General features: G+C 30.6%; 3 protein-coding genes across 3 annotated transcripts; 1 reads left to right on the top strand and 2 right to left on the bottom strand.

The window, feature by feature from the left end:
* Nucleotides 1–2,400: 2,400 nt before the first annotated feature.
* On the bottom strand, nucleotides 2,401–6,218 carry LOC110723937. The gene is made up of 6 exons (XM_021903350.1): nucleotides 6,115–6,218; nucleotides 5,822–6,010; nucleotides 4,970–5,212; nucleotides 3,292–3,504; nucleotides 2,926–3,189; nucleotides 2,401–2,707 (listed from the first exon to the last, which is right to left on the bottom strand). Exons 1-6 carry the CDS (start codon nucleotides 6,127–6,129, stop codon nucleotides 2,702–2,704), a joined length of 930 nt encoding a protein of 309 aa, XP_021759042.1. The 5' UTR covers nucleotides 6,130–6,218; the 3' UTR covers nucleotides 2,401–2,701.
* Nucleotides 6,219–19,563: 13,345 nt separating this feature from the next.
* Nucleotides 19,564–20,824, top strand: LOC110723936 (protein GOS9-like). The gene is made up of 4 exons (XM_021903349.1): nucleotides 19,564–19,658; nucleotides 19,764–19,952; nucleotides 20,255–20,497; nucleotides 20,605–20,824. The coding sequence occupies exons 1-4, from the start codon at nucleotides 19,644–19,646 to the stop codon at nucleotides 20,617–20,619; spliced, it is 462 nt and encodes a 153-aa protein (XP_021759041.1). The 5' UTR covers nucleotides 19,564–19,643; the 3' UTR covers nucleotides 20,620–20,824.
* A 2,346-nt stretch (nucleotides 20,825–23,170) lies between these two features.
* LOC110723658 (mannose/glucose-specific lectin-like) lies at nucleotides 23,171–26,164 on the bottom strand. Its single transcript, XM_021903002.1, has 6 exons — nucleotides 26,150–26,164; nucleotides 25,957–26,034; nucleotides 25,382–25,624; nucleotides 24,232–24,423; nucleotides 23,652–23,906; nucleotides 23,171–23,452 (listed from the first exon to the last, which is right to left on the bottom strand). The coding sequence occupies exons 1-6, from the start codon at nucleotides 26,162–26,164 to the stop codon at nucleotides 23,450–23,452; spliced, it is 786 nt and encodes a 261-aa protein (XP_021758694.1). The 3' UTR covers nucleotides 23,171–23,449.
* Nucleotides 26,165–27,298: the final 1,134 nt, after the last annotated feature.

Below are 27,298 nucleotides of genomic sequence, written 5' to 3'. Positions count from 1 at the left end.
AGAATTTCAAAATCAAATTAAAAAACCTAGAAAATAAGTATACCCCGAAAAAAATACACTATCCCTACTAATTATGTTGAAAAAAACAAAAAAATAACGAAATCAAATTAATGTTTTTGCACCAGATCTATAAAGCTCGAGTGAATTTTCTTGTTATCTATAGTTTTTTTGGGATAGATATTAAAGATCTAACCCAAATAAACTTATAGAAAACAAGAAACTGAAGGAAAAAAACTCTATTTTTACGGCTCAGTAAAATAAAAAAAATTCGACCACCCATGAAACCCTAAAATTCGACCACATTCATGATTCTAAAATCCGACCACCCACGAAACCCTAAAATTCGACTACCTTCACGATTTGCAAAATCTGACCACCCACAAATCCTTAAAATCCGACCATCTCCACAAAACCCTAAAATCGAACCACCTTACAAAATTCGACCACGGCAACAACGAAGATTGGTGCAATGTTACAAGGGATTGTAGGATAGCTGAAGTAGGGTAACGATGGTAGTGAAACCAAAAAAGGGGGGTTAGGAAAGGGGAGGGGTCATGATGCGGTGGTGGCTGATGCGGTGGTGGGGAGCTGGGAATGCGGTGGTGGGGAGGTGGGAAGGGAAAATTATTTTTGTTTTTTTTTAAAAAAAATAAAAATAAAATTGGAGCAATTAGAAGGTGAAATGTGACAAGTCCACCTTCTAAAACAAGTAACCAATTTCAAAAACCGGTAAAAGGCTTGTTTTAAGAAGATGGGGGGTTAAATATGGGATTATTCTGGGAATTCGAAAAGGTGAGATTGTTTTGAGTAGATAAGGCAAAGGTGGGATTGTTAGTTTCCACTTTTCCTAAAATCTTGGCTAAACCTTTTACTTGTATTACATTTTTAACCCACGTGATGCGAACAAATTAATATCGGTCGAGCTTGTGTTAAACCATGAAACGATTATTATTTTATGATATTTGTCTGGTCAAACAATAAGCATATAGATAAAATTAATTATTTCATAACATTGAGGAGTGATAGATAGAGCATTTATAATCAACTCTGAGCCTCAACCATCAGTTTAAGCTTTTGATTGAGTTGACTATTTAACATGGTATCAGAATTAATGTGACACTAAAATCACAAGTTCGAATGTTATCTACCACCTCCTTTTTATATTGGAAATATAAACATTATTGAGTATGGCGGAGCCCATGCTTGCATCGTACACTTCAAGCCCAAAAGGTTATCGAGTGAGGAGGCATGATAGAGGGTATAAACCAACCCTAAGTCTCCGAACCAACCCTAAGAGGCATGGGTTCTAAACTGTGGAGATAAGGGTGATCTCCGAACCATGACATGATTACTTCAAATTTTAGGATCTGCTAGCTCAGGTTGAACTTATGGCTGTGAATCATGTGATGCAAGGTTAATACAATTAATAACAAGCTCGACCGAATTGCGTTAAAAAAAGTACTACCTCTGTTTCATATTATTTAATTGCAATAGTAGTAAAAGGGGCTGTAAATAATATAAAGTAGAGGTAGTTAAAAGTTTACCCAAGATAATTGCTTTGTCTTCAGTAACTGAAATGATCGTTATATATAGTGATAGTGTTCAAAATTGTCACATGAGTCACATCAGATGAGCATATATACTCATCATCAACAGGGTGTAGATTCAACTCTTGCATCCAAAGATGCAGCCTTTTGATTTTGATAAGTAAATGTTGATAACAAATAAACTATTGTATATCATTTGGAATCTAATGTTTTGAGTATATGCTCATAAAATTCTTTTCATTTGGTACATGTAATTAAAATGTATGAACATTCAACACAAAATCCTGATGATTAGGTTTATTTTTTGAATTTTTGGATTATTTTTTTTTTTGGTGTCTATTTATTTTTAAGAAAAAAAAAACAAATTCATTAATATATAAATTAAGGTGGATAATGAGAACTAGGAACTGATTTGGACTGTCCATTGTGTTTCATCGAATCATTTATAGCATGATAAAATTCGAAACACTATGAAATGGGTCTGGGCAACCCGAACAAGGAGGAGGAGAGTTTGGACCAATGTACAAACAAGGCTTTGGAGCTTCCATACTAAAACCAATTGGCAATAGTAGGAGTAACTCCTTTATCTTATAAAGTGGAACCACCTCTCCTCTTTCTCCAATGTGGGACACTCACAAGTGGGATACAATGGGTTTCAACATAGCATTTTTGTAATTACGCATCTTTTCAAACTTTTTTTTTTAGTTTATTCAATTTAAAGCAATTTCATTTTTTTTTTTACTGAGTTTAATTTACTTTTAACAATAAATTAATGAAATATTTGTCAAAATGAAAACAACAATATCCTAAAATGAAACTATTATTATAGATTCACAAAAAAAGGAGTATAAAGTAGACACCAAGACAATAATATACTTGTATTAAGTACTCATCAAGTAACAACGTTACAACACTCCAATAAGTTTATTATATGGTTACAATAGATAAGATGGTCAAAATGCCACTTTGTAGTAGATAAAGTATTTGGCTTATTTAAAACAAAGATACATAGTTTGCAATACGACATATATATAGTCAATATAGATGACAGTCGTAGAATTGAAATACATAACCACCGTAATTTTTGCAGGAAGTTGGAGGTTAGCTAGCTATGAAAATAGCTAAACTCTTTACAACCGTACTTAATAGCATGATCATTCCTGATCAAATGGACACGGAAACCAATTAAAAAATCATTAGTAAATATGAAAAATATATTTCAAGTATGATTATAACTATAATTTAATTACTTCCTTCGTTAAGTATCAGTTGTAACTTTTTAGATATTATTTGTGAGATTTATAATATATTTCAAAGTAACAATTAATACTTAACGGAGGTAATATCATTTTCTGATAGCTTATTATATATGTCTTACCAGTTTTTTGTAGAAGATACCAAGAGATTCGAGATAGATGGAGTGCCTTCCAAACACTCCGATCATAGGGCCGTCAAGGAGTGGCGATGCAAAATCGTGAGCGCAACCTTGGATTGCCGTTCCTTTTCCATATGGTCCATATCCATTTGGACATAAATTTGTGTGGATTTTCATTGTGGCAATCACACAATTATTGCCTAGATAATTGTAGTTTCCATAGGTGCCGCTAATTCGAGTTATATTTTCACCATCCTTGAGTACAATCTATATAAACGCATACAAATAAAAAATTAGGGTTCTGAAAAGAAAAATAAAAATATGCTCCGCAATTTTGTAAACATGAAGATCTTTATAGTATGCATTTACCTTGGATTCATTTCCTCCATTCCCACCAAATACCTTGGTGTAGGTGCATCCATTTGGCTTTGCAACAACGAACCCAATTGCATCCACGATAAATCCATGCCTTATTATTACTTCTTTGATGCTTTCACACTCTTCAAGTTTGAAGCTATAATTTTCAGCATATTGCGAACCATAAGGTCCGCACTTCTTAGTCACCCATTTTTGCGGGTTATTCTGCCAAGTGAAATATATATATATATATATATATATATATATATATATATATATATATATATATATATATATATATATATATATATATATATATATATATATATATATATATATATATATTTCATGCACATATTTTGGCATAAAAAAAGCGCTAGTAAAGTTACTTCGTATAACTTAAGGTAATAAGCTGCACTCAATCCGATCACTATAAATTTTGAAAAATAACGGTATCATATATAAGTATTATAACTTTCTTTACAATTGAGAGTCAGGGATAGCCCATGTGATTAGACCTCACCTCTTGATTTTAGATGATCCTGGAATCGATTCTCATCACCCGCCCTTAAGCTTTTTTAGATGTTTCCCAATTCCATGATAGTCATAACACTTAATTTTGAATTTATTTTTTTTGTTGGTCAAGCTTTTTAAAAAAATGAATGTCCTTTTATAAAAATTCTTTTTTTTTTAAGAAATAATTCGAAAAATAAATTAGCAATTAAATAATTAAAGCAAGAACACGGTACAAATCAAGGATATTTTATAGTGGTAGTTTGAAATATATTACTATCATATTGTTTGATCCAGCCACAGTTAATCTTTATGATTGACGATATTCGTCAATCTAATGGCATAATTGTAATATTGAAGAGCAATTTCCATGCCACATCATGAGTGAAGATAACGCTGATTTAACGACCGTTTGTCGTTACTTCACCAACACCACCATTAAAATTCCCTCTATTGAAAAGCTTCCTGCTTCTTCCTCCATTCAAGCTTCCCCGACCTCGACCACCATTGAAGCTTCCCGACCTTAACCACCATTAAATTAAAGCTTCCCCGACCTCGACTACCATTGAAGCTTTCCCAATCTCCACCCACCTTCCCCAATTTCAAACGAAAACCCTATGAATGAAAGGTGAAATTAAGGGCATGGTCAACCCCAAAGGCTAGGGGTGACTATGTCCTCCATTAAAGCTCCATCAATTGAGCTTGATTTTTGAAAATGTAGAAAAAATTAATGTCAGCGGCGAAAGGAGATGAGATGGAAAATGTCAGTGGTTGTGATGGTGGTTGTTGTGAAGAAATGAGGTTGAAAATTTTGGAGTTGAAGTACCATTGTTGATGTGAGTGAGAGGAGTGAGGAGAGTGAAAGTACTAGCAAAGAGGACAAGGGAAGGAAGAAGCTAAACTAACAGACATCCTAGCAAATTTACAAACATATCCCAATTAATTCATTAAAGTGTCAATTTTACCCTTATGATTAACATATTATGTCAATCATAAAGATTAATTTGTATTTCCTCATATTGTTTTACAGATAAAACAATATGATCGGTTTATTTTTTGACTTTAATATTGCACGTTATATTAGTTATATACTTATATCTCATCCGATCAGTACAAAATTTTAAAGTAATTTAAGGAAGAACATGGTACAAAAGAGTAAAAAGTAGATGAGTTTTACCTTTTCAGCATAGAGTCCAATGGAAACAAGGTTGTCCTGAGCAGTTCCAAAGAAACCAACAATGCGGTCATTTTGAGGCAATGGCATCGGAGATTTAAAGTCGCAGCCTCCCTTAAGTTGGTCAGTTCCGTACGGCCCGTGTCCGCGAGGATGCAAAGTAGTATGGATCCTCATTTGGGATATCAATGAATTCTTAGCAATCCCACTTATTCCAGTTATGTATTCTCCAATTTGGAGCTTGATCTTTTAAAAAACAAAAACAAATAAATAAACCGTATCATTATTATATTATTGGAAAAAAATAAGTAAAAGGAAAAGAAAAGGACATTTTTACGATGGTCGTTTGAAATATGACTATCTTATTATTTTAATGATAAACAATATAAGCGATCTATTTTTTCACACTATAAATTGGACACAATTAGTATTCTAATTTCTACAATGCAAATATAATTTTTGTAAATTTTAATCCAACATAAAATAAATATTTTTTGAGAAACTATAAAATAAGAGTAAAAGTTACATAAATAAAATTAAAAATATGATAAATTAAAAAAATGTTGATAATAATATATTATAGCAAAAATAGAGTAATATAATTAATAACTTGGATAAAAATACTTTAATTATGCACTAAAATATTATGATAGTCATATATCAAACGACCACTATAGAATTTTCAAAAAGAAAATAATATTATTACTTTTCGTTTCAGATTATTTATAACAGTTTGACATTTTTTTAATTTATATTTTATGTTAAATCGTTGTAAATGATTTGAAGTGGTGGTAATAACTGTTATAAGTTTAATTGAAAGTTTATCCATATCAACATATATAGACACGGTATGACCTTGTATTGCTGTCCGCCATTGCCACCAAACTGGGTAGTATCGGATTGTCCATTGGCGTCGGTTATGGTGAGGCCGATCGCATCCACAATGAACCCCGACCTTATTACTACTTCTGTGATTCTATCAGATCCTTGGAGCATCAACGAGAAGTTTTGTACAGCTTCCTTGTCACCATATGGTCCGTACTTCTGCATAAATAAATTAAAACAAAGTTTATAAGTATCTATTTTAGTATAAGAAACACATACAAATGAATTAAGACAGGCAAAAATTGAAGTAAGATTATACGTACCTGGATTTGAGCCATAATCTTTGATTACAAATTAAGGCAAAGCTTAGCTAGTACTTGTACGTTTACAGTTTTGAGTGTAGTTAATAATAAGTTGTAGCAATGATTTATTTATATAGTGTGAGAAAGGGACCAAGAATAAATTCTGTCGTGCCAAAACACCGTATATTTTTGCAAGCAAATCCACAAAAGGGACCAAGAATAAATTCTGTCGTGCCAAAACACCGTATATTTTTGCAAGCGAATCCACAAAATCAAGTAAGTTTTGCGATTTTATTTATCAAGATGATAGACTTGTATTTTCTCAATTATTTGTGCAATATATGAATGAGCAATTTCCACATATAATAAGACGTGGACACTGATAATGAAATGGAGAGAATGTTAATGTGGTCAATTGGTCCTTTACCCAAATCAAAGGGACGGACAATGTATATTAAATAGAGATCAAAAGTGGCATCTTCCTTTTAATCAAACAGTTTTGGAGTGAAAAAATGCGTGTTTTGAACGCAACAGATGTAACGTTACAAATCTTATACAAATTTAGATGGGTTGATTATAAAATGACTACCATTATACAATCGATATATTTTTAATGTCGAAATTAATAATAATGCGCTTATCTAATTTTTTTTCTTGATGAATTTAACAAATTTGAAATAATTTTGGATTTTTTTTTTATCAATACTATAATTGATTGATGAAATTTAATTTTCATTAAAACTGAAATTTAAAAAAAAAAAAAGTAATAGAGTGATTACGAATATATATATATATTTGAAAAACATTGATGCTTAATTTGATATAAAAAATTATTCACGAACAACCAATAAAAAAAATAGTATTATGATAGTCATTTTAAGGATAACTACCTTAAAATTTACATATTTAGATAATATAAATGGAGTAAGAATTTAATCTAAGAGAAATAAAAGTAAAATCCATGAATATAAATACATGATGCATAATGTGCATGTCAAAAGATAAATATTCTTTGTATATAAGAATCGTGGATATTGTGGGCAATTGGGAAAATAACTTAGACCCTATTCTTTTGGATTGAAATTTACTAAACTGAAACGATATAAGCCAAACGGAACTACACTGAAATGAGTTGAACTAAGCTAAAATTAACTAAAAAAAATTGAAAATAAATAAATATTAATAATAATAGTATTGGGGCATGTGCTGCTACTCATATTTTTATTCGGATTAGTTTTTGATACGTAAAGGATCGGAGTAGGTGTCCAGATACTATATCAACTTCCCACTTATAATAATAACAATAATGAACTGAAATGACCTGAACTGAACTTAAAAGTCCAGAATAGTAGGGTCGTATTTGGTTATGTTCCGTACAATAATGCACAATAATTTTTAAATTTTCTTACATTTAATTATAAAACATAAATTTATATAATAGTATGATGGCTCTATGGTAAAAGAGCCTATTAGCAAAATGGTCTGCCAAAACAACCAAAAATTAAAATCACTTCTTTTGGCAAGCCTGCTATAAAGCTCTTCCTACAAGCTAGAGACTAGAGAGGCTATCGATAAGAGAGGCCTTTCTTTTACTCCACTATGATTGAAACCCCATGCCATGTTCTTAGACTTAACCCTAGAGCCTTTGAGATTTGGTTTGCCTTTGATCACTGATATGAAATAATAGTGAAAAATTCTACCTCTCTTGGAACCTTCAAAATTTAGTAGCTTAATTGTTATTTTAGATTTTGCTTACAAGTTTTTACCTTTCACTTGAAAGGGTTTTTCTTGTTTTAAGCGGTTAGGATTTATTTCCTTATTTTAATCTTCTATTTTGATTAGTTTTTAAGTTTAAGATTAAGTTTAGGAAATTTTATCTTTTAAATAGTTCTATATTTATTAGAAGTGTGTTTAGGAATTTGATTAGTTGATTTTATCTAGGACTTCTAATGTAATTAGAAATCTTAGTACTTATTTGTAGCCTATATAATGGCATTTAGGCTCTTAATAAAAATCAGTTTTTTTTCAAATTGAAATTTATAAAGGTTTACGTAAGCTTGTGCTTGTGTATTCTTGGCCTAGTTTAGGTTTTAAGCTCGTGTTGCTTAGCGTTTCTTGACCAAGACTCAAGATTCCAAACCTTTCAACCGTGATTGAAGGTTATATCCATCAAAATTCATATCAATTTGGTGTGGCTGCTGTTTGACGAGGGACGAGTTTGACAATTTGTGTCAAAAAACTCAGTTTCGGATGTCATATTGATCGACTTGATTCTCCTTCGTTTCTAAAGATTTTGAGGTTATTTTTTTTTTCAAATTGGTTAATTTTTTGTCTAGTTTTCACCTGCAAAATTTGAGAACTTTTCGAGAAGCATAGCTATTCAACTGGGTTCGTTCTTTACACCTGGTCAAAAATCAAATTAATCTGCCATTGTTGAGAAAAAAATAAACTGCGATTACTTGGCTGGGAATTTTTTTCCGAATTTTTGGTCGAGTATTTTAGACAGATAGGGCTAGCAGTATAAAAAGTTTCAGAATTTTTCGAGGTGTTTTCATTGGGTTTTGGTCCTCGTACTTTCGATCAATTTCTGGACTGGTTTTGTGTGTTTACTCATTAACTTAAACATGGTGAATCAAGCTGAATTTGCGGCATTGTTGGATGAGCTCAAGAAGATTAATGCTCGGTTGGATAAGTCGGAAGAAGTTACTGCTTTACTCCAGCAAGAACTACATAACCGTGAACCACCTCCGCTCATACGCAATCACATAGTGGAGGAGATAAAGCTTGCTGATTTGCCTAGCTTTGACAGTGATGGTGATCCAGACTTATACTTGGATTGGGAGAGGAGAATGGAACGTATATTTGCACACAAAAATCTGGACGATCACAAACATTTCAATCACGCTATCCTCAAGATCACAAGGTATGCTTCCCTTTGGTTTGATTCCATGCAAAATAACCGTGAAAGAGAAGGTAAGCCACAACTCTTTACTTGGACAGATTTAAAGACTAAGATGAAAAAACGATTTGTTCCACGATCTTATAAGCAAGACTTGTATTTGAAATTAAATTCTTTGACACAAGGATATATGTCGGTTGCTAATTATATCAAAGAATTCGAAAGACTTTATATTGCTTGAGATTGCAAGGATGAAGAGGAACAAAAGATTGCAAAATTTGTGATTGGTTTGAATACTTCTCTACGTAATCAAGTCGAAGTACTACCCTTGACTACTTTTGATGATGTTTGTATGATTGCTTGCAAGTTAGAGAAGCAAAAGAAGCCATACCCTTCTATTAAGCCGCAAACCGAAAATTATGATATTGCTCCAAGTTCATTAGATGCCACGTCTAAGCATGACAAACTTGTGTCAAACTTAAAGAAAGGGCAATCTTCTCTGCCTCAAAGTCAACAAAAGATGAAACAAATTGTTTGTTTTAAGTGTCAGGGCATGGGGAATCTTGCTAAGCAATGTCCAAACAAGGCACTTATTACTAAGGAGGAATACTACACGTTTTTATCTCAAAACGTGGATGAATCGGATGTGCTTGAACAACAACACCAACAAGCTTTAGTTAAAGACAAATCGCAAGATGTGACGGATTCTTATTTTTGGGAAAATCAACAGGTTTGCTATGCATAAAATGAGCCTAAGAGCTTGATTATAAGGAGGTCTTTATTAGCCACGCTTGATGAGAAAGAAGATGAGCAAAGGTCTAATCTTTTCCATTCTAAGTGCCTAATTAATGGTAAAGTTTGATCTTTTATAATTGATAGTGGCTCTTGTACAAATGCTTGTGCTTTGTCTATGGTGGATTCGCTTCAATTACCTACAAGAAAGCACCCTCAGTCATACAAATTGAGTTGGTTTAATGATGACAATGGTGTGTGGGTTAAAAAACAAGCTTTGATTGGTTTTAAAGTAGGTGACTATGTGGATCAAATTTGGTGTGATGTCGTGCCAATGACCGCATGTTCTTTGCTTCTTGGACGACCTTGGCAAAGTGATAGACACGTTTTTCACAATGGCAAGACTAATGTCTATTCGGTTCTAATTGGAGACAAGCGTTTAGCCTTGCATCCCTTACCTCCTATACGTCCACCTATGCCTAAAGAACAAAAAGGAGGCGTTGCTCATGTGTGTTTTAGCTCGTGCCATCAGGAGGTGCTTGATTGTTCAAACGATAAGAGAGAACGAAGGGACAAATTGCTCCAAATGCGCAAAGGAACTAATCTGCAAGAGGGATCGAAAGTGTGGTTGTCCTTAAATGCTCAACGTATGTCCTTAAATGCTCAACGTATGCATATTGATCACAAGAATGGTGAACCAATGGATGAGGGACCGTTTGACATTGTTGAGAAGGTTGGCTATGAAACATTCAAGGTTCTTCTAGGGAATGGAGTTTGTGCTACTCTTCCTTCGTCCGATTTGGTACCTTGCTTTGAGGATGAAACTTGAGGTCAAGTTTCTTTTCAAGAGGGGGAGTATGATATGAAATAATAGTGAAAAATCCTACCTCTCTTGGAACCTTCGAAATTTAGTAGCTTAATTGTTATTTTAGATTTTGCTTACAAGTTTTTACCTTTCACTTGAAAGGGTTTTTCTTGTTTTAAGCGGTTAGGATTTATTTCCTTATTTTAATCTTTTATTTTGATTAGTTTTTAAGTTTAAGATTAAGTTTAGGAAATTTTATCTTTTAAATAGTTCTATCTTTATTAGAAGTGTGTTTAGGAATTTGACTAGTTGATTTTATCTAGGACTTCTAATGTAATTAGAAATCTTAGTACTTATTTGTAGCCTATATAATAGCATTTAGGCTCTTAATAAAAATAAGTTTTTTTCAAATTGAAATTTATAAAAGATTTATAAAAGCTTTACGTAAGCTTGTGCTTGTGTATTCTTGGCCTAGTTTAGGTTTTAAACTCGTGTTGCTTAGTGTTTCTTGACCGAGACTCAAGATTCCAAACCTTTCAACTGCGATTGAAGGTTATATCCATCAAAATTCATATCAATCACCCTAATTAACCTTAATCTCCTAATCCAAGATAGGATTGGCAGCGCAAGAAGGTTTCATTAGGAGGATGCTAACTTTGCTGAGTACCTTTCTATTTTGGCAAATGTGGCGTAGGCTAATATGAAACCTTGGGAGGATGTCACCATAATTGTTAACTCTAAAAATGTTGTAAATGGCATTCTTGGCACCCAAAAAATCAAAGACAAATATTTGAAGGAGCAAGGTGAAGAGTGTGTTCGATGTCATCCAAGAGAGGTAGTCTTGCAACCTCATCTCACCGCACACCAAGCTAGTTTGGTGCTTGGAAGAAGTGATGTCCTATGGACCTATGGAACTTAGCTGTGAATCCCTTCAGTGAATATAATAGCTCTAAAATGGGCTCCATAGAATTATATATATTATGTATTATGACTTTTAATCCCATGAGAATCAAACAATGAACTTATGACCATTTCCTAGGAAATTGTATGAAGGGAATTATTTACCATGAAATACAAATTAAAATAGGAGTCTAATTCCCATGCTAACCAAATAAGCCCTTATTATAATCAGGATAAAAATTGAGAGATTTTAATAATCTATAATGAATAAAAGATTATTCCTATTACCATCTTTCTCTGTTGATGACGGATAATGCCCAAACCCTTGTTTAACATTATGTAGTATGTACATACATATTGAATTGTTGATTGTTGAAAGTGAAATTTTTGCAGAATAATTATTTGTGAGGATCAAAGAATAACTAAATGGAGTATGAATAAAAAAGAATAATAAATGAAATCCATACATTTATGGAATAAGAATCCTGCGTGTTCTGGACGCAATCGAATATCTTAAGTAGTGAAAAATCAATTTGTGTAGGAGATTCTATGAAGATGTTTACTCCCGTAATGCTACTAGTCCCTTTGTTCTAAAATAACTGACGTAGTTAGACTTTGCGTACATGCCAAAGTATTAATTTAATCTTATTTTTTATAAGTATAAAAATATTAATGAATATTTAAAAAAAATATTATGAAATCATAGTTGGGTTTAATGGGGGTTTGGTAATAATCGCAACATCTTATAATTTTTTGCGGTAGTAATTCACAACTTTTTAAATTTGCGGTAGTAATTTACAAAGTGGTATTAACTTGCAGTAGTAATTGGCAAATTTTCCTTTGTTTTATTATAACACACCTTGATTGACCTAGTTTCTAATTTTTTTGAAGAGAGAGAATTAAAATGTCTCAAAAGGTCTTTTATATGGCTAGCCACACTTAAGAATCAGTATTCAAAACATGTATTATTAAGATTATAGGTAGCCCTTGTAATACTACTAGCATGGATACCATCATCAATTATTGGCTATCACTCGTGAATCGTATAACCAACAAAAGCTCTTGGTATGTTGGTACTTAATTAAATTTATTTAGTAATTCACGTTTAGTTCTAACCCAAAAAAAAAAAAAAATGTCCATGCATTGTGAATGGTTAATTTGGACGCTGAAAATTATGAGTAAAAAAGAAGCAGATGCAATGAGAAATGTCCTACAATATTAATTCAATCTAAAAATTCTATCGTAGTTGTCGACTATGGACGACTACGGACGACTACAAACGACTACAATAAGATATTAAATCTGAACCGTTTATTTGTAAATTGACTAATCTTAGTCGTCCAATTTGACACTTATGCAAAACAGTCATCAATGGATTGTTTGTTTAATTGATTTAATGAATGAAAATTATTTTTACTAAAAAAATAAATAAATTTTAGCAAATAATAAATTTTTCATCTTCAACCTTAAATAAATCTTCCTATGAATCTCAAATACATCTTATGTCATGTTCAACATCTAAGATCGTCATCTCAATTCAACAAAAAACCTTCACCCATCATATAAATCTCGTCCATAATTTACTTAATTGTATATGCAATCAATAAAATTAATGTTAGATTATCAAAAGTATGCTTCAATTTTAAGTCAATTTAACTCTAAGATTTAAATAATTATCAGTATAAAAAATTCATATAAAAAACACTATCATATCTTATACTGAGTAATTTTGTGTTTAATTTTGAAAAAACATACTATAACTTTGGGAGTAATTTGCCATTGTTGAATGTTGAAGCTGCAATGAAATTGTTGAAGGTGGACATAATATTTTTAAATCATTATCATAACAATATATATCTATGTATTACGTCTAATGTAGTGATTTTATAAATTATATTATCATCAGTCAAGTTTTGTTATTTGTCTGCCATTACTGAACGTTTGAAGCTCTAAAAAAAACCATTCAATATTTTTTTTAAACCTATAAATTAGTAAGTGGGGTGAATTTCCCCAAAGATAAAAAAAAAATTAAAAAAAAAAAGTGGCGTGAGTTTAGGAAGACAGAATGTGAAAGAGGATACATTCATTGAATAAAATTTAGTGTACAATCGTCCTTATCCTTATACTATACAATAGTGGATGCATACTTGTAGGCTAGAATATTTATTTTAACTTAAATTAAAAAGATATCAATTACTATAAATTTGGAACTTTTTTTTTTTTTTTGAAAAAAAAATAATTTAAGTAAAATTTGGAACTTTTAGCCAAAAAAAAAAAAAAGGAATTTTTTTTTTTGAACGAAAGTGTATAATCAATCAGAGGATAATAATAGTGATTAAATTTATCTTCTGTCAAATTGATCTTTAGTTTATATCTTTTCCTAAATTAAATTATTATAATTATTATGCATTTATGATTTATGTTAATGATATGATTGTTTACAATAAAAATATAACCATGGTTAATAGTTAATATGCAATCATATACTCAAAATCATAGTTATATTGGTATATACTTTCATGACTTACAAAGTTTCAATATTAAATTAACAACAATAACCTGATTTTGGGTTGTCTTACAAAGTTCATATTAAATTTAACTTTCATTACGAGTAATTTATACGATTTGTAGTGAGAATTTAATGCTAATATGTAGCTCTAAGAGCTATGTATAACATTTTTCATTATAAATAAGCCAACTTTCATGACTTATTGTATAAATGTATAGGTTAATAACCAGTTAATGTGCTACATGTCAAAGCATTATTGGTGAGATTTGTTTAAAATTTTTTTTGGTCCTTAAATTTCACTAGTATAAACGTATCATACTTCAAAGCTCTTTAGATGGTTAACTCTTTAATTTCATCTTTCGTTCTGTGTCACTAACAATCTAGCATTATATGTATACTTGTACATTGTGTAATGTTAGGCAATCCGACTAATGTTAGTCCAAATAAGTACTCGTATTAATGTAGTCTCACTCACAAATATTTGAATGTTATCATTAGTCTTATAACAATCAATTAGGCAGTCCCAACTAAGTATTATAGAGTCTCAATAATAAAAGTTGAAGGTTGTTATAATTAATTAGGCAGTCCCAATTATGTATTATAGATTCTCAATAAAAAAAAAGTTGAAGGTTGTTACAATCAATTAGGCAGTTCCAATTATGTATTATAGAGTCTCAATAAAATAAATGGAAAAAAAGTTAAAGTTAATTACAATCAAATTAGACAGTCCGAATTAAGTATTATAGAGTTCCAATAAGGAGAAGTTGAAGGTTATTACAATTAAATAAGGTAGTCACAATTAAGTATTATAAAGTTTCAATAAAAAGGTTGAAGGTTATTACAATCAAATTAGGCAGTCTCAATTAAGGGTTTGTTCTGATTGACTAAACTGAGCTGAACTGAACGCATTAAACTTATTGGAGCTGAACAGAATTGAACTAAATATTTTATGAGGGAAGGAAATTAAGATAAGAATTGAAGGTAATTACAATCAAATTAAGTAATCCCAAATAAGTATTATAGAATCTCAATATAGAATAGTACAGTTGAAGGTTATTACAATCAAATTAGGCATACCCAATTAAGTATTATGTAGTCCCAAAATCACAATAAACAATATTTGAAGGTTATTACAATCAAATTAGGCAGTCCCAATTAAGTATTATATAGTCTCAAATCCCAATAAAGAATATTTGGAGGTTATTACATTTAAATTAGGCAGTCTCAATTCAGTATTATATAGTCCCAAATCCCAATAAAGAATATTTGAAAGTTATACAATCAAATTAGTGAAGGAGTTATGTCTTCGTCGTGTGCAATTACTAGATATATAATTGGATCAAATTATGGAGATAATTAAGTTCGTACATTTGGGTTGTCGTTTTGCCATAGCTAGAGGTACTAACGATCTTTGGACTAGTAAAATAGCCCAAAACCCAATTGGACGGATCCTATAAGGTCACACAAAGGGGCTATATCGAGCATTAGAGGACGAGGCCCATCATGGGCCTCATCACTCTAGGTGGCCGGCCATGTAGTGGATTAGAAGGAGTTTTGGGCTTCGTGCCCTAGTCTAATTATAATGAGATTATAAATAGGCTAGGTGCCTAGGTTTGCAGGATGTAAGCAATTGACTGATCAGTGTGATCAAACCCTAATTAGCAAACACGAAACCCAACCCCTCTCATAGTCCTCTCTCTCACGGCTCTCTCCTCCTCCTAGGCGCCGGTGGTGTGTCGCGGTGGTGGTGGTTCGTGCGGTGGTCGGTTGTCCATAAAGGTAGTGATCGCGGTTTTCCTCAATCACTCGACCAATCTAGTATTGGTGGACAGCTTGTTCGAATCTCGTGGACTAAGTAGAGGAGCAACGCTTGGGGCTCTATTCTCTCCCTGATTTGCATGTCGAATAGCTTCGTGGAATTCACGCGTCAAAGGTATGATTATGTGTCTTGTGTGTTATGCATGTGATCTTGGGATTGGCACTTGATTGAATATGATTCATGTTTTTCCGCTGCGTAGTACCTATAAACTCCTACAATTAGACAGTTCCAATTATGTATAATATAGTCCTAAATCCCAATATTTGAAGGTTATTACAATAAAAAACATAAATATTACATTTAATTCATTAAAAAAAAAAAAAGACAAACAAAATCAACTTCTAACACTTTGTTTGGATTGAGAGAATTGGGGAAAAGAAAGAGAAAAGAAAAGAAGAGATCTATCATCTCTTTTTTGGATACCTTATAGAAGGGAAGGAAAAAGAAATGGAAGGATTCTTTTTTCCCTCCCTCCTATAATAAACCAAATCCTTTCAATGTTGGAATTATATGATTGAGGGAAAAATGTAACCTTATTGTCTATATCCCTTTCTTTATAAAACTTATCTGAACTCATTTAACCTTATATAGTAAAACTTAATTATTTTAGTCTTAATTTGTCTAATCTTTATCATAACTTATTTTTCCTGAACTGAATTTATCTGAACTGAACTGAATATATTTGAACTTATTACAACTAAAATAGGTGAAAATAAGGTGAACAAAACTTACCTGAACTGATTACAAAATGATGCTAGTTAGAAAGTTTTTAACAATTCATTTTCTAATGAAATTTGCTTTTATTTATTTATTTTTTATCAAATGACCCCATTAAAATTTATAAAATGCATTTTGACTTCGTTAAATATTTTTCCTGGATCCACGACTAACTTTAATCATAACTAACTTAAATTTTAGGACCTAAAGAATGTTTCCATAACTAAAGTTCAATTAAATATAAGTTCGAATTATAACTAAAGTAATGTCAATCATAATTATAGTTTAACACAAGTTTGTATGTACCCTAATGCAATGAGCATACCCAAACATGATATTATACCATTTAAACTTAGAAATTTTTACATGCTATAAATATGTGTATGACTGCAAAAAAGTTTTTGAACTTACATACATAATCTCATTTGGATAAAAACAAAAAAAAAAAAACAAGGGTGTCATTTTCGGTAAAATGATAAAAATGCAATTTATTAAGATCAACCTTTTCTTTTATCATACCCTAACAAGGTAGGGATACTCACCCAAGATCTGGAAACACCCAATTATCTTAACTTCAAAAGCTAATAATCTTAACTTTTCATAAAAACTACCTCCACCACTAAAAGCTACTTGAATCACTCCTTTGCCAAACACTCACATTTTTTGTTAAACAATGGTTTGATTTGGTCAAACTACTAAAAGCTAACGCCGAACACGCCCTAAAAAAATACTTTTTGGTGATTTAAAAAAAAGTAGGTGAATAATTAATGAATTTAAAAATATATGTATACACATAAATAGATTAATTAGATTAGCTTACATAATGGGTTAGTGGGTGTCAATGTAATTAATCAATGGTTGATAATTTTTTTTAACATTAGCCTATTGTATACGAGGTTTACAATTGAAGTACTCCAAGTGTATTTGTGATGTATTTGTAATGATTTTTTGATTTTTTTAATTTTTTAATAAAAAGCCTCGAAGGCAACTAATTCTCATTCATAGAAATGTCAGCCTCCACAAGAGGTACAATGCTATCCGGAAAGTTTGACAACCAGACAATAGTTTTTTTTGATATACCTACAAATAATTATAGAAAATAAAAGATATATACTACTTCGTAATATTTACATAATATATATTCTAACAGTTAAAAATTATATTGTTATATTTTAACTAATTCTTTTGGCAAAAGGATAGGATTAGTAAAAAAAAAAATATATATATACCATAATTTAAGGAAAACTAAAGGCACGTTTCAATTATCATATCATTTGGCCGACTGATTTTTGTAACTTGAGTTAAATTTTTTTTACAACTACTTGAGATAATTAAGGATAGATATTATTTAAAATATCACCATAGTTAAAGGAAACCGCTGAGTATATTTTTTTTCGTAAAATAAAAAAATAAAAATAAAAATTGGTATGTTTCAATGCAATTTATATCTTTTTTTTTTTTGAGGAAAATGCAATTTATATCTTTTTATTAACAAAAGCCGCACATTTTTTTTTTTAATATGATACCACATGTTAGAATTTTACCGTACTTATACACTAGCTTTGTTTTGCTTTGATTGGGAATTTGGGAGATAGAGAAACCGAGAACTGCTTTGCAAATTGCAACTGGCCAAAAATATAATTATTTTTTGTTCTGAGAAAAAAATTACGAGTAACAATTTTTTTTTTTTTTTTTATAAAAAACAGATTCTTAATTAAATAATCGTCAAACAATAAATGAAAGATTTACCCTTGTAATTTTAATCATAATTAAAATAACAAAAATATACCGTAAAAAAATCAAATATTGAAAAGGATATATCCCGTAAAAAAAAATCAAATATTGAAAAGGATATATCCCGTAAAAAAAAATCAAATATTGAAAAAGATTTTGTCGTATATTTTCTCCCCAAATAATGCTCTCTAAATCAAAAAAAAAAAAAAAAAAAAGGTTCATCAATGGTGTTATTTTCAACATTCAACAATGGCGTATTACTCAAAAATCATACGACTAATAAAAATTAAACACAAAATAATACGACTAATAAAAATTAATGAAATTATAAGATAATACATGTTTTTTTAACCAAATTATCTATACATATAATTAAATTGATTTCAATCTCATTAACTAATTTTAATTGACGCATAAATATGATGATTAACCATTAATATATTGATTTCATATATACTTTGGTAATTTAAGGATGCGTTTTGGACAAAAAATAAAGGTTAAAGGTTGAAGATGGAGTGCACCATTAAAAAGGTTGAAACTATCAATATAAGTATGAAGCTTTTGAAATAGGAATGAAACCGTACAAATGCTATTTAAAAAAAAAATATTTTGAACGACTATTATCAAATTTATAATTAAAATATTTGGATGATTGTTTTTCATATTATAATGTGGAAAATTTTTTACCCTCTAAAAGTTAGAAAACAAACAATACTTTGCTGACTGGTTGTTGATTGGGCATGTGTTAAATGATGTGTAAATTAGATTTTTAATTTTTTTTTAAAAATGTAATATTCAAAGGCTTAGATTAAGCAACAAACAATATCAACGGTTCAGATTTAATATCTTATTGTAGTCGTCCGTAGTCGTCAGTAGTCGTCCATAGTCTACGACTACGCTAGAAGCTTCGTAATTCAATCCATCTATATAAAGTCGAATATGTTCTTGTTGATCTAAATTAGAGCTGGCCAAAAGTTGTTTTTATCATACCCTATGTATAAAGAAATTAAAAGAGCTTTAAGGGCCTATTCTCTTCACCTTTTAGTTTAGTTTAGTTCAGTTTCAATCTATTTAATTCAGTTCAATTCCTAATTTTCTTTTCTCATAAGCAATTCAGTTCAGTTTAGTTCAGTTCAGTTAAGCTCCAATCATTTTAGTTCATTTCAGCTCAGCCAGAACAAGCCCCAATACTCTATTCTTTTGAGCTTTGAGCAGAGCTCATAAGAGTTTAGGGTTGCTCAGTAGATATCAGCAGAATAGAGGAGATTTCAGTAGAGCAACGATGATTATTATTATTATTATTATTATTATTGGCAAGGGAATTGATTCTTGGTCCCTATTCTTACACTATATATATCATTACTACAACCACAATTGTGATCCACACCAAACCACATTCACGTATATTGCACTCTCACCTTTTTAAGCTAAGAATATGTCTCAAATCCAGGTACGTCCGAGTTTTCTTCAACTTTGTCTGTCACAATTCGTGTGTATGTGCAATTAATAACATAAACAGTTGTAATATAGAATTTTCATTATACTATTGTTGCAGAGGTTCGGACCATACGGTGACCAAGAGGCCGTAGAAAACTTTTCGTTGAAACTCGAAGGATCTGATCGAATCAAAGAAGTAATTGTTAGGGCAGGATTCGTTGTGGATGCAATCGGTCTCACCATTACTAGCGCCAATGGGGATTCTGAAACTACCATGTTTGGTGGCAATGGCGGACTTGAAAACAAGGTCATACATACATACATGCTTATCAATTAAGCTTATACCTTTTTTTTTTGTCATAGCACCATTTAAGAGATTAACAATTTTTGTTTATAGCATGACATTGTTGTAAATAAATCGAGAACTTTTATTTTAAAAATGGGCCCCACATTAATGATGATTGGATGAAATTCTTGATTTATTTACAAAACTGTCATGTGATAAACAAAAAATTGTAACCGGGGCTTTTTTTTTTTTTTCTTAATTGTTCTTCGTTTTTTATGATATTAAATAATAATCATAATTTAATTTTTCTTTGTATCATGAAGATTAAGCTCCAAATTGGTGAATACATAACTGGAATAAGTGGGATTGCTAAGGATTCCTTCATATCCCAAATGAGGATCCATACTACTTTGCATCCTCGTGGACACGGGCCATATGGAAACAATCAACTTAATGGCGGTTGCGAATTCAAATCTCCAATGCCATTAGCTCAAAATGATCGTTTTGTTGGATTATTTGGAACCGCTCATGAGAACCTAGTTTCCGTTGGACTCTATGTTGAAAAGGTACGTAACTTTTCTGTTTTTTATGTTATAACTTCCTTAAGGAATTTATTTATTTTTATTTTATTTCATATTATTTTTTAAATTGCTAACTTTTGTTTAAAATTTAGGGATGCCAATGTTGAAGACTTGAAGTTTGAGGCAGTTGTGGAGGCTGCCATATAATGTGTTCTCTCTCTTTTTAAGTTTGTGTTGCATTAAATAAGCCACATGCCTCGATCTAAGTGGCAAGTCAAGTGATCAATGTAATTGTAAACTTGACATAGTGTATTATATTCATCTATGTTCGACTCTTGTTTGATCAATATAATATATTTACTTTCTACCTAACAATTTGTGTTTTTACTATTTACCGCTTCCATTCTACAATCTACAATACTAATATAGCATCATATTCTTGCCCGTATGTAGGGAATATGCAAGGGGTATGTATACAACAATTTAGTTAATCATTAAAAAATAATGATTAACTAAATTGTTGTATACACGAGGGTGTATAATATACCCATAAGTAGTTTGTACATCTATCTATTAAACATGACTTTATTTCTCCAAATCACCATTCAAAAATAATGCTTAATCGGAATGGTAATATATACCCGGGTGCAAAATGCATCCATAAGTATATATTTTCTTCTCTATTTGATGATTGTTATACATAAGTCATCATATAAAGAACAAAACCCAACTAAAGATTAGGTGGATGCACAGGTGTGTTGGTTGTAGTGCATAAAGCAGTAGGATGTGTGTGAGAAATTTAGCTACTATCTCCGTTTTTAAATACTTGACCCATTTCTCCTGGGCACATATATGTCGATACAAATCTATGATCAATTATATATGTAAATATTAATAAGTATAAATTCTAACAATTTAAAATCAATACTCTATAGTATTGAGACGATTCCAGCTAATGTTACAATGTACGTGGTTCGATTCGAAACGTGGTACGGAAACAGATACGCGGCACGCTACACATGATGAATCCGGTACGATTGGGTACGAAATAAATAAATTAATAAAATATAAGGGTGATTTTTATTAATAAGATTTTGCTTTAGAAAATAATATAAAACGTAGTTGTATCAGTCGTAGCTTGAATTTATGTGGGTTAGTGAATTGCTCAAGAAAATAGAGTACATAATATATACTTGTATAATAAAAAGCCCCAAGATTTAAGCCCATACGGAATAGAACCTTAGCCGCCACACTATGTACTACTGTGTAAAACAGGAGAGAGGAGAAAGAAAAACTACTCCTAAGATATAAAATCAGAAGAGAGAGAAAATGCACTGGAAATATCGGGAAGAAACCATTGAACGTTGCACAGGAAGAATAATCGCTTAGCTGCTACCAGAGTCGCCTCCTTCAACAATCCAGATCGCAAACCCCAGCGACCAAAGTTCCGCATTCCGATACGCGCGACTCAGTTCGCGATTCGTGGCTACGTATCGCGAACCTTGTAACACTGCTTCCAACAAGTACATATAATATTATTTTTTTCTTACGTATACATAAGAAACATTAGTCAAAGTAGATTAATGAATAGTGTAAAAGTAGAAATGAAGCAAGTATTAAAAAAACGGATGAGTATTATTTAGAAAGTTGGGTCAGAGTTGAGTATTTTTAAGAGTATTACGTTAAGTTTATGCTCCTACTTTATTAGCTTTTGTTGTTTGCTATCTTGTGTATATGGCTCTTGTATTTCGTAAAGCGGTATGTACAAATATATTCAGTTTCTTTATGTAACTTGCTTCATATTTAGCTTCAATGCGGTGTATGTAGACAGTTTTCTACTCTCACTGGCAAATCAATGCAACGAATATGAAACGAACGTAGTGTATAATTTAGGGAAATTGTTACGTGGACTCCTTAGGTTTAAAAAATGCACCATGTACCCCTGAAAATGAAACTTTTAAATGTATTGTGTACCCTTGTTTGTAAAAAAATTAAAAAATATACACCAAATACCTTGACCATCGAAAAAATGCACATACCATTTACTTATCAAACTAAAATCCTGCCCACACACTAACTCCCTTATAATACTTTATATTTATATAGTAGAACTGCTTAAGATCAAAATTCACATCAAAATTTGAACTCCATCGATCATTCTAAATCCTAAACGTTTGAGTGTTAGAATTTGATTTATTAACTAAGTGTTACTTTTTAGGAGTTACTCGATCAATTGTAGGTTACTCGGTTTGGAATACTTGGTCAGAGGTCAATTGGTCGGTCAAATTAAAGGTTACTTGGTCAGCCTTTACTCGAACGATCAGAGGTTACCCGGTCAATTAGGGGTCACTCGATTATTTTTGTAATCACATGGACATTTTTGTTATATAATTTCTTTCTAAATCTTAGTGCTCAACTCAAATGACGCAATTTAATTAAAAAAATAGAGGAAGTACGATTAATGTTTTCAATTCACTTAGGTCATCATCAAACATCCTTGAGTCATTTTTAGCTTTTACCTTATAATTTGTTGTTAAAAACGAATTTGGGCCACACTCAACCAAGAGAGAGATTTCACTTTACTAGTTCAAAAGAGTTTCATTCCAAAACCATATGACAATATAAAATAGGAGGAGTTGTCCGATCCTTTAGCCTTATAATGTAGGAGGACATGATTTGGACATTATAAAATAAACATACACATTGTATTCTTTTATAAAGATAATACGAAATATTTATTAGTATACGTAACCACTGAAGAGATAAAAGATAATACAAAGTAGGCCACTTTATACTTTTATAGTATACATGATATGTGGCTTATTGAAAACAAAGAAATTCCACGGCACATATATTATAGATCATCGTGGAAGACCTTATTTATACATACAAAGTAAATAGTAATATAATTGCATTATATTATAGTAACGAGAGAGTTCGTTGTACAACACCCTCATCAAGAGATTGAGGGCATTAGCAGTCCTGATTGATGATTGATTACTGGAGATGACATAAACCAATGAAAAAACTATTAGTTGCATATAAATGTGTAGTAATAGATTGTATATTCTTAATAAATCGATTTTATCGAAATGGATTTATCGAGCTATATTACCTTGAAGTTAACTATGAGTTCACATAGGAAGTTAAACAAGAAAATAATTTGTGAGATAACATATTGAGATAATATATATAGTACCTGTTTGACATAGAGTCCGATAGACTCAACATAGTTGTTGTGTATAGTTCCGAAGAATCCAACAACACGACCACCTGATGGTACTTGTGAGCGAAATTCGGACAAATAGTTGGTGTACGGTCCACCTCCAAATGGTCCGTAGCCATCCACACGCAAATTAGTATGTAACTTAAGCTTTGTCAAGCAACGATTTCCTTGCCATTCTCCGATCCACCCACTTACATTTGTTATAAACTCGCCAGATTGGAGTGTAATCTGTATAAATAGCATGTAAAAATCATTTTGGCATAACATAAGGTTTAATTTACTTTTTTGGAATACAAGATAATTTTTTATGTTTCTGTGATAATCATCTTTAAAACGACTACATTATTGTATTCAAATAGGATTGACTGATTGTTTTAAAAAATATATAAATTATAAAAATGATATTTGAAATAGAAAAATGAACTTACAAAAGAAAACTTAATATTTATAAGATTGACGAAATAAATCATAAATCATAAATCAATCGATTAAAATTGAGTATAGTGGTAATCATTATTTAAAATACGACAATAGTAGAGCAGGAGGTATTAACCTTGTGTTCAGCGTTTCCACCATCACCACCAAACTTTTGACGAGTCTTTGTTGTGACAAACGTGAATGAATCAACAATTGCTCCAGTCTTTATGATTATCTCTCTCAAATTTTCCGAAGGTTCAAGCAATATAGACCATTGATGTCCTGTCTGATAGCCAAAAGGCCCGAGTTTCTCAACAGTCTGACTTTGCTGCAATCAAAATCAATACCCATTTTAATTATATTGAATAAAAAAATTACTACGAGTAATTTATTTTTTGGGTTTCAACAAAATTCAAATTGTTGTAACTAAACTAGAAAATAACCTTTTATTGTTGATGATGGAAGGATCTAAGATAGCAAAAAACTAAAAAAATGTCGACTACGTACGGCATGCCTTTAGTATGCAGATTATTTATGAATGTCGACTTTAATAAACTTATCATCTAAATTAAGTGTCTCCGCGAAAGATAATAATATTTTAAATATTTACAAAAATATTATTTTTTTTAAATCATGTAATTTACAAAAAAAAAAAAAATAATAAAAAAAAAAATTAATTGATATTTTACATTTCCCAAAACAAGACATGATATATACTAACTCCGTTTTTATTTAGTTGACATGTTTTGACTTTAGCACTATTTACACATCTTCGTTTGACCGTGTTTTGTGCGTTATACGTAATGAAAACTATAGTCATGTGGGATCTTGTTAGATTCGTCACGTTATATACTTTCAAAATATCAACTTTGCATAATTTTTGTTTATCGATAATTAGAGATATTAATGATTCAATAAATGCATTGGCAAACATGACTAAAGAAACGTGTTAACTAAAAAGAAACGGAGGAAGTAGTAGTGTAATATTCCCTCAGTCCTATAATATAACTCTTGTTTGTATTTTTTCATGGTATTTAAGAAATAGAGGAAATAGTGGATGAAGTACATTAATACAAGTTAAAAGTATAATTATAGATAAGTTAGAGAGAGAAGGTGAAAAAAATTACAAAGCACGTGCAAAATAAAATATTTTTCCTAAAAAAGCAGGGAAATTTTGGAGGGACAAAACAGCACAGGATGTGACTCGTGTCACTCCTACATCCGGTGTCTATATTAGTATTAAATAATTGATTGATTGGTGATAGAGGAAGCAGATAATTACATACCTTTTCAGCATAGACTCCAACGGAAACAAGGTTGTCATGAGCAGTTCCAAAGAATCCAACAATACGGTCATTTTGAGGTACCGGCATTGGTGATTTGAATTCGTAGCCTCCCTTAAGCTGATCAGTTCCATACGGCCCGTGTCCACGAGGATGCAAAGTAGTATGGATCTTCATTTGGGATATGAAGGAATCCTTAGCAAACCCACTTATTCCAGTTATGTATTCTCCAATTTGGAGCTTGATCTTTTATAAAACAAAAACAAATAAACCATATCATTATTATATTATTGGAATAAAATACTAAAAGGAAAAGAAAATAATATTATTACTTTTCGTTTTAAATCATTATAACTGTTTGATTGTTCAAAAAAAAATTTAATAAAATAAAATTTATAACTGTTTGACATTTTTTATTTATATTTTATGTCAAATCGTTGCAAATGATTTAAAATGGTGGTAATAACCTTGTATTGCTGTCCGCCATTGCCGCCAAACTAGGTAGTATCGGATTGTCCATTGGCATCGGTTATGGTGAGGCCGATCGCATCCACAATGAACCCCGACCTTATTACTACTTCTGTGATTCTATCAGATCCTTGGAGCATCAACGAGAAGTTTTGTACAGCTTCCTTGTCACCATATGGTCCGTACTTCTGCATAAATAGTAAGCATAAATAAACTTAAAAAAAAAGTTTATGGCTATTTATTTAGTATAAGTCACATACAAATGAATTAAGAAAGGCAAAATTGAAGTAAGATAATACGTACCTGGATTTGAGCCATATTCTTGGATTACAAATTAAGGTAAAGCTTAGCTAGTAGTTGTATGTTTATAATTTCGTGTGTACGTAGTGATTTATGAGTTATAGCAATGGTTTATATATATAGTGTGAGAATGGGACCAAGAATAAATTCTGTCATACATGCCAAAACACAAGGAAGTTATAATGCATAACAATTATGCACAACTGATTTTACATAACAAACTTTTTTACCTCTCAATAGTACTATTGTTACTATTCAGTAGTATTACTGACAGGTTTTTAATACTATTGTAGCATGAAAAGTACTACTGAAAATGTTTAGTAGTACTCCCTCCCAAATAATCAAATTGTTATTAATTTTTGCCGCTTAGTAGTACAATCAAATTTGTTATTAATGCAACAAATGTGATGTAACAAATATTATAGAGATGTAGGTGGGATGATTAAAAAAATGATTACCATTATGTTAATTTTTTATTGGCTTATTTTAATTTATTTTTAATATCAAGATTAATTATAATTCTTTTCTCAAAAAAAAAAATTATAATTCACTTATTTAATTTTTTAAAATACATTTATTACTTTTCAAATAATTTTTATTTTTATTTTTATTTTGAAAACATTTTTATTTTATTTTATAGTTTTATAATTGATATGCGAAATTTAGTTTTTATTATAAATGAAATTAAAAAAAAATTAATAGAGTGATTATGAAAATATTAAAAAAAAAATAATAAGTACAAAATAAATTTTAAAAACAGAAAAATATTAATGATTATTTTAACATAAAAATTAAATAAAATTGGTCAATAAAAAATTAAATACCATAGAATTTTCAGATATAGGTGTTATATATATATATATATATATATATATATATATATATATATATATATATATATATAAGACAGGTGTTATTATATTCCTAGTGTTGATTGTGGAATGAGGATCTAAGATAATATAAATGGATAAGAAACAATGAGAAAATAAAGTAAAGAATCGGAGAATAATATAATTGGAGTAAGAATCTAATCTAAGAGAAATAAAAGTAAAAGCCATGCCTATATATATATATATATATATATATATATATATATATATATAAGGAATAATGTGTATGGTTAAAAAAAAACTTTGTATATAAGAATCCTAG

This window comes from Chenopodium quinoa, unplaced genomic scaffold (assembly GCF_001683475.1).
Source record: "Chenopodium quinoa cultivar QQ74 unplaced genomic scaffold, ASM168347v1, whole genome shotgun sequence".
In the NCBI taxonomy this organism is placed as follows: Eukaryota; Viridiplantae; Streptophyta; class Magnoliopsida; order Caryophyllales; family Amaranthaceae; genus Chenopodium; species Chenopodium quinoa.
Note: the sequence above shows the minus strand (reverse complement) of the source record. Positions and strands in the feature narration are given on the sequence as shown.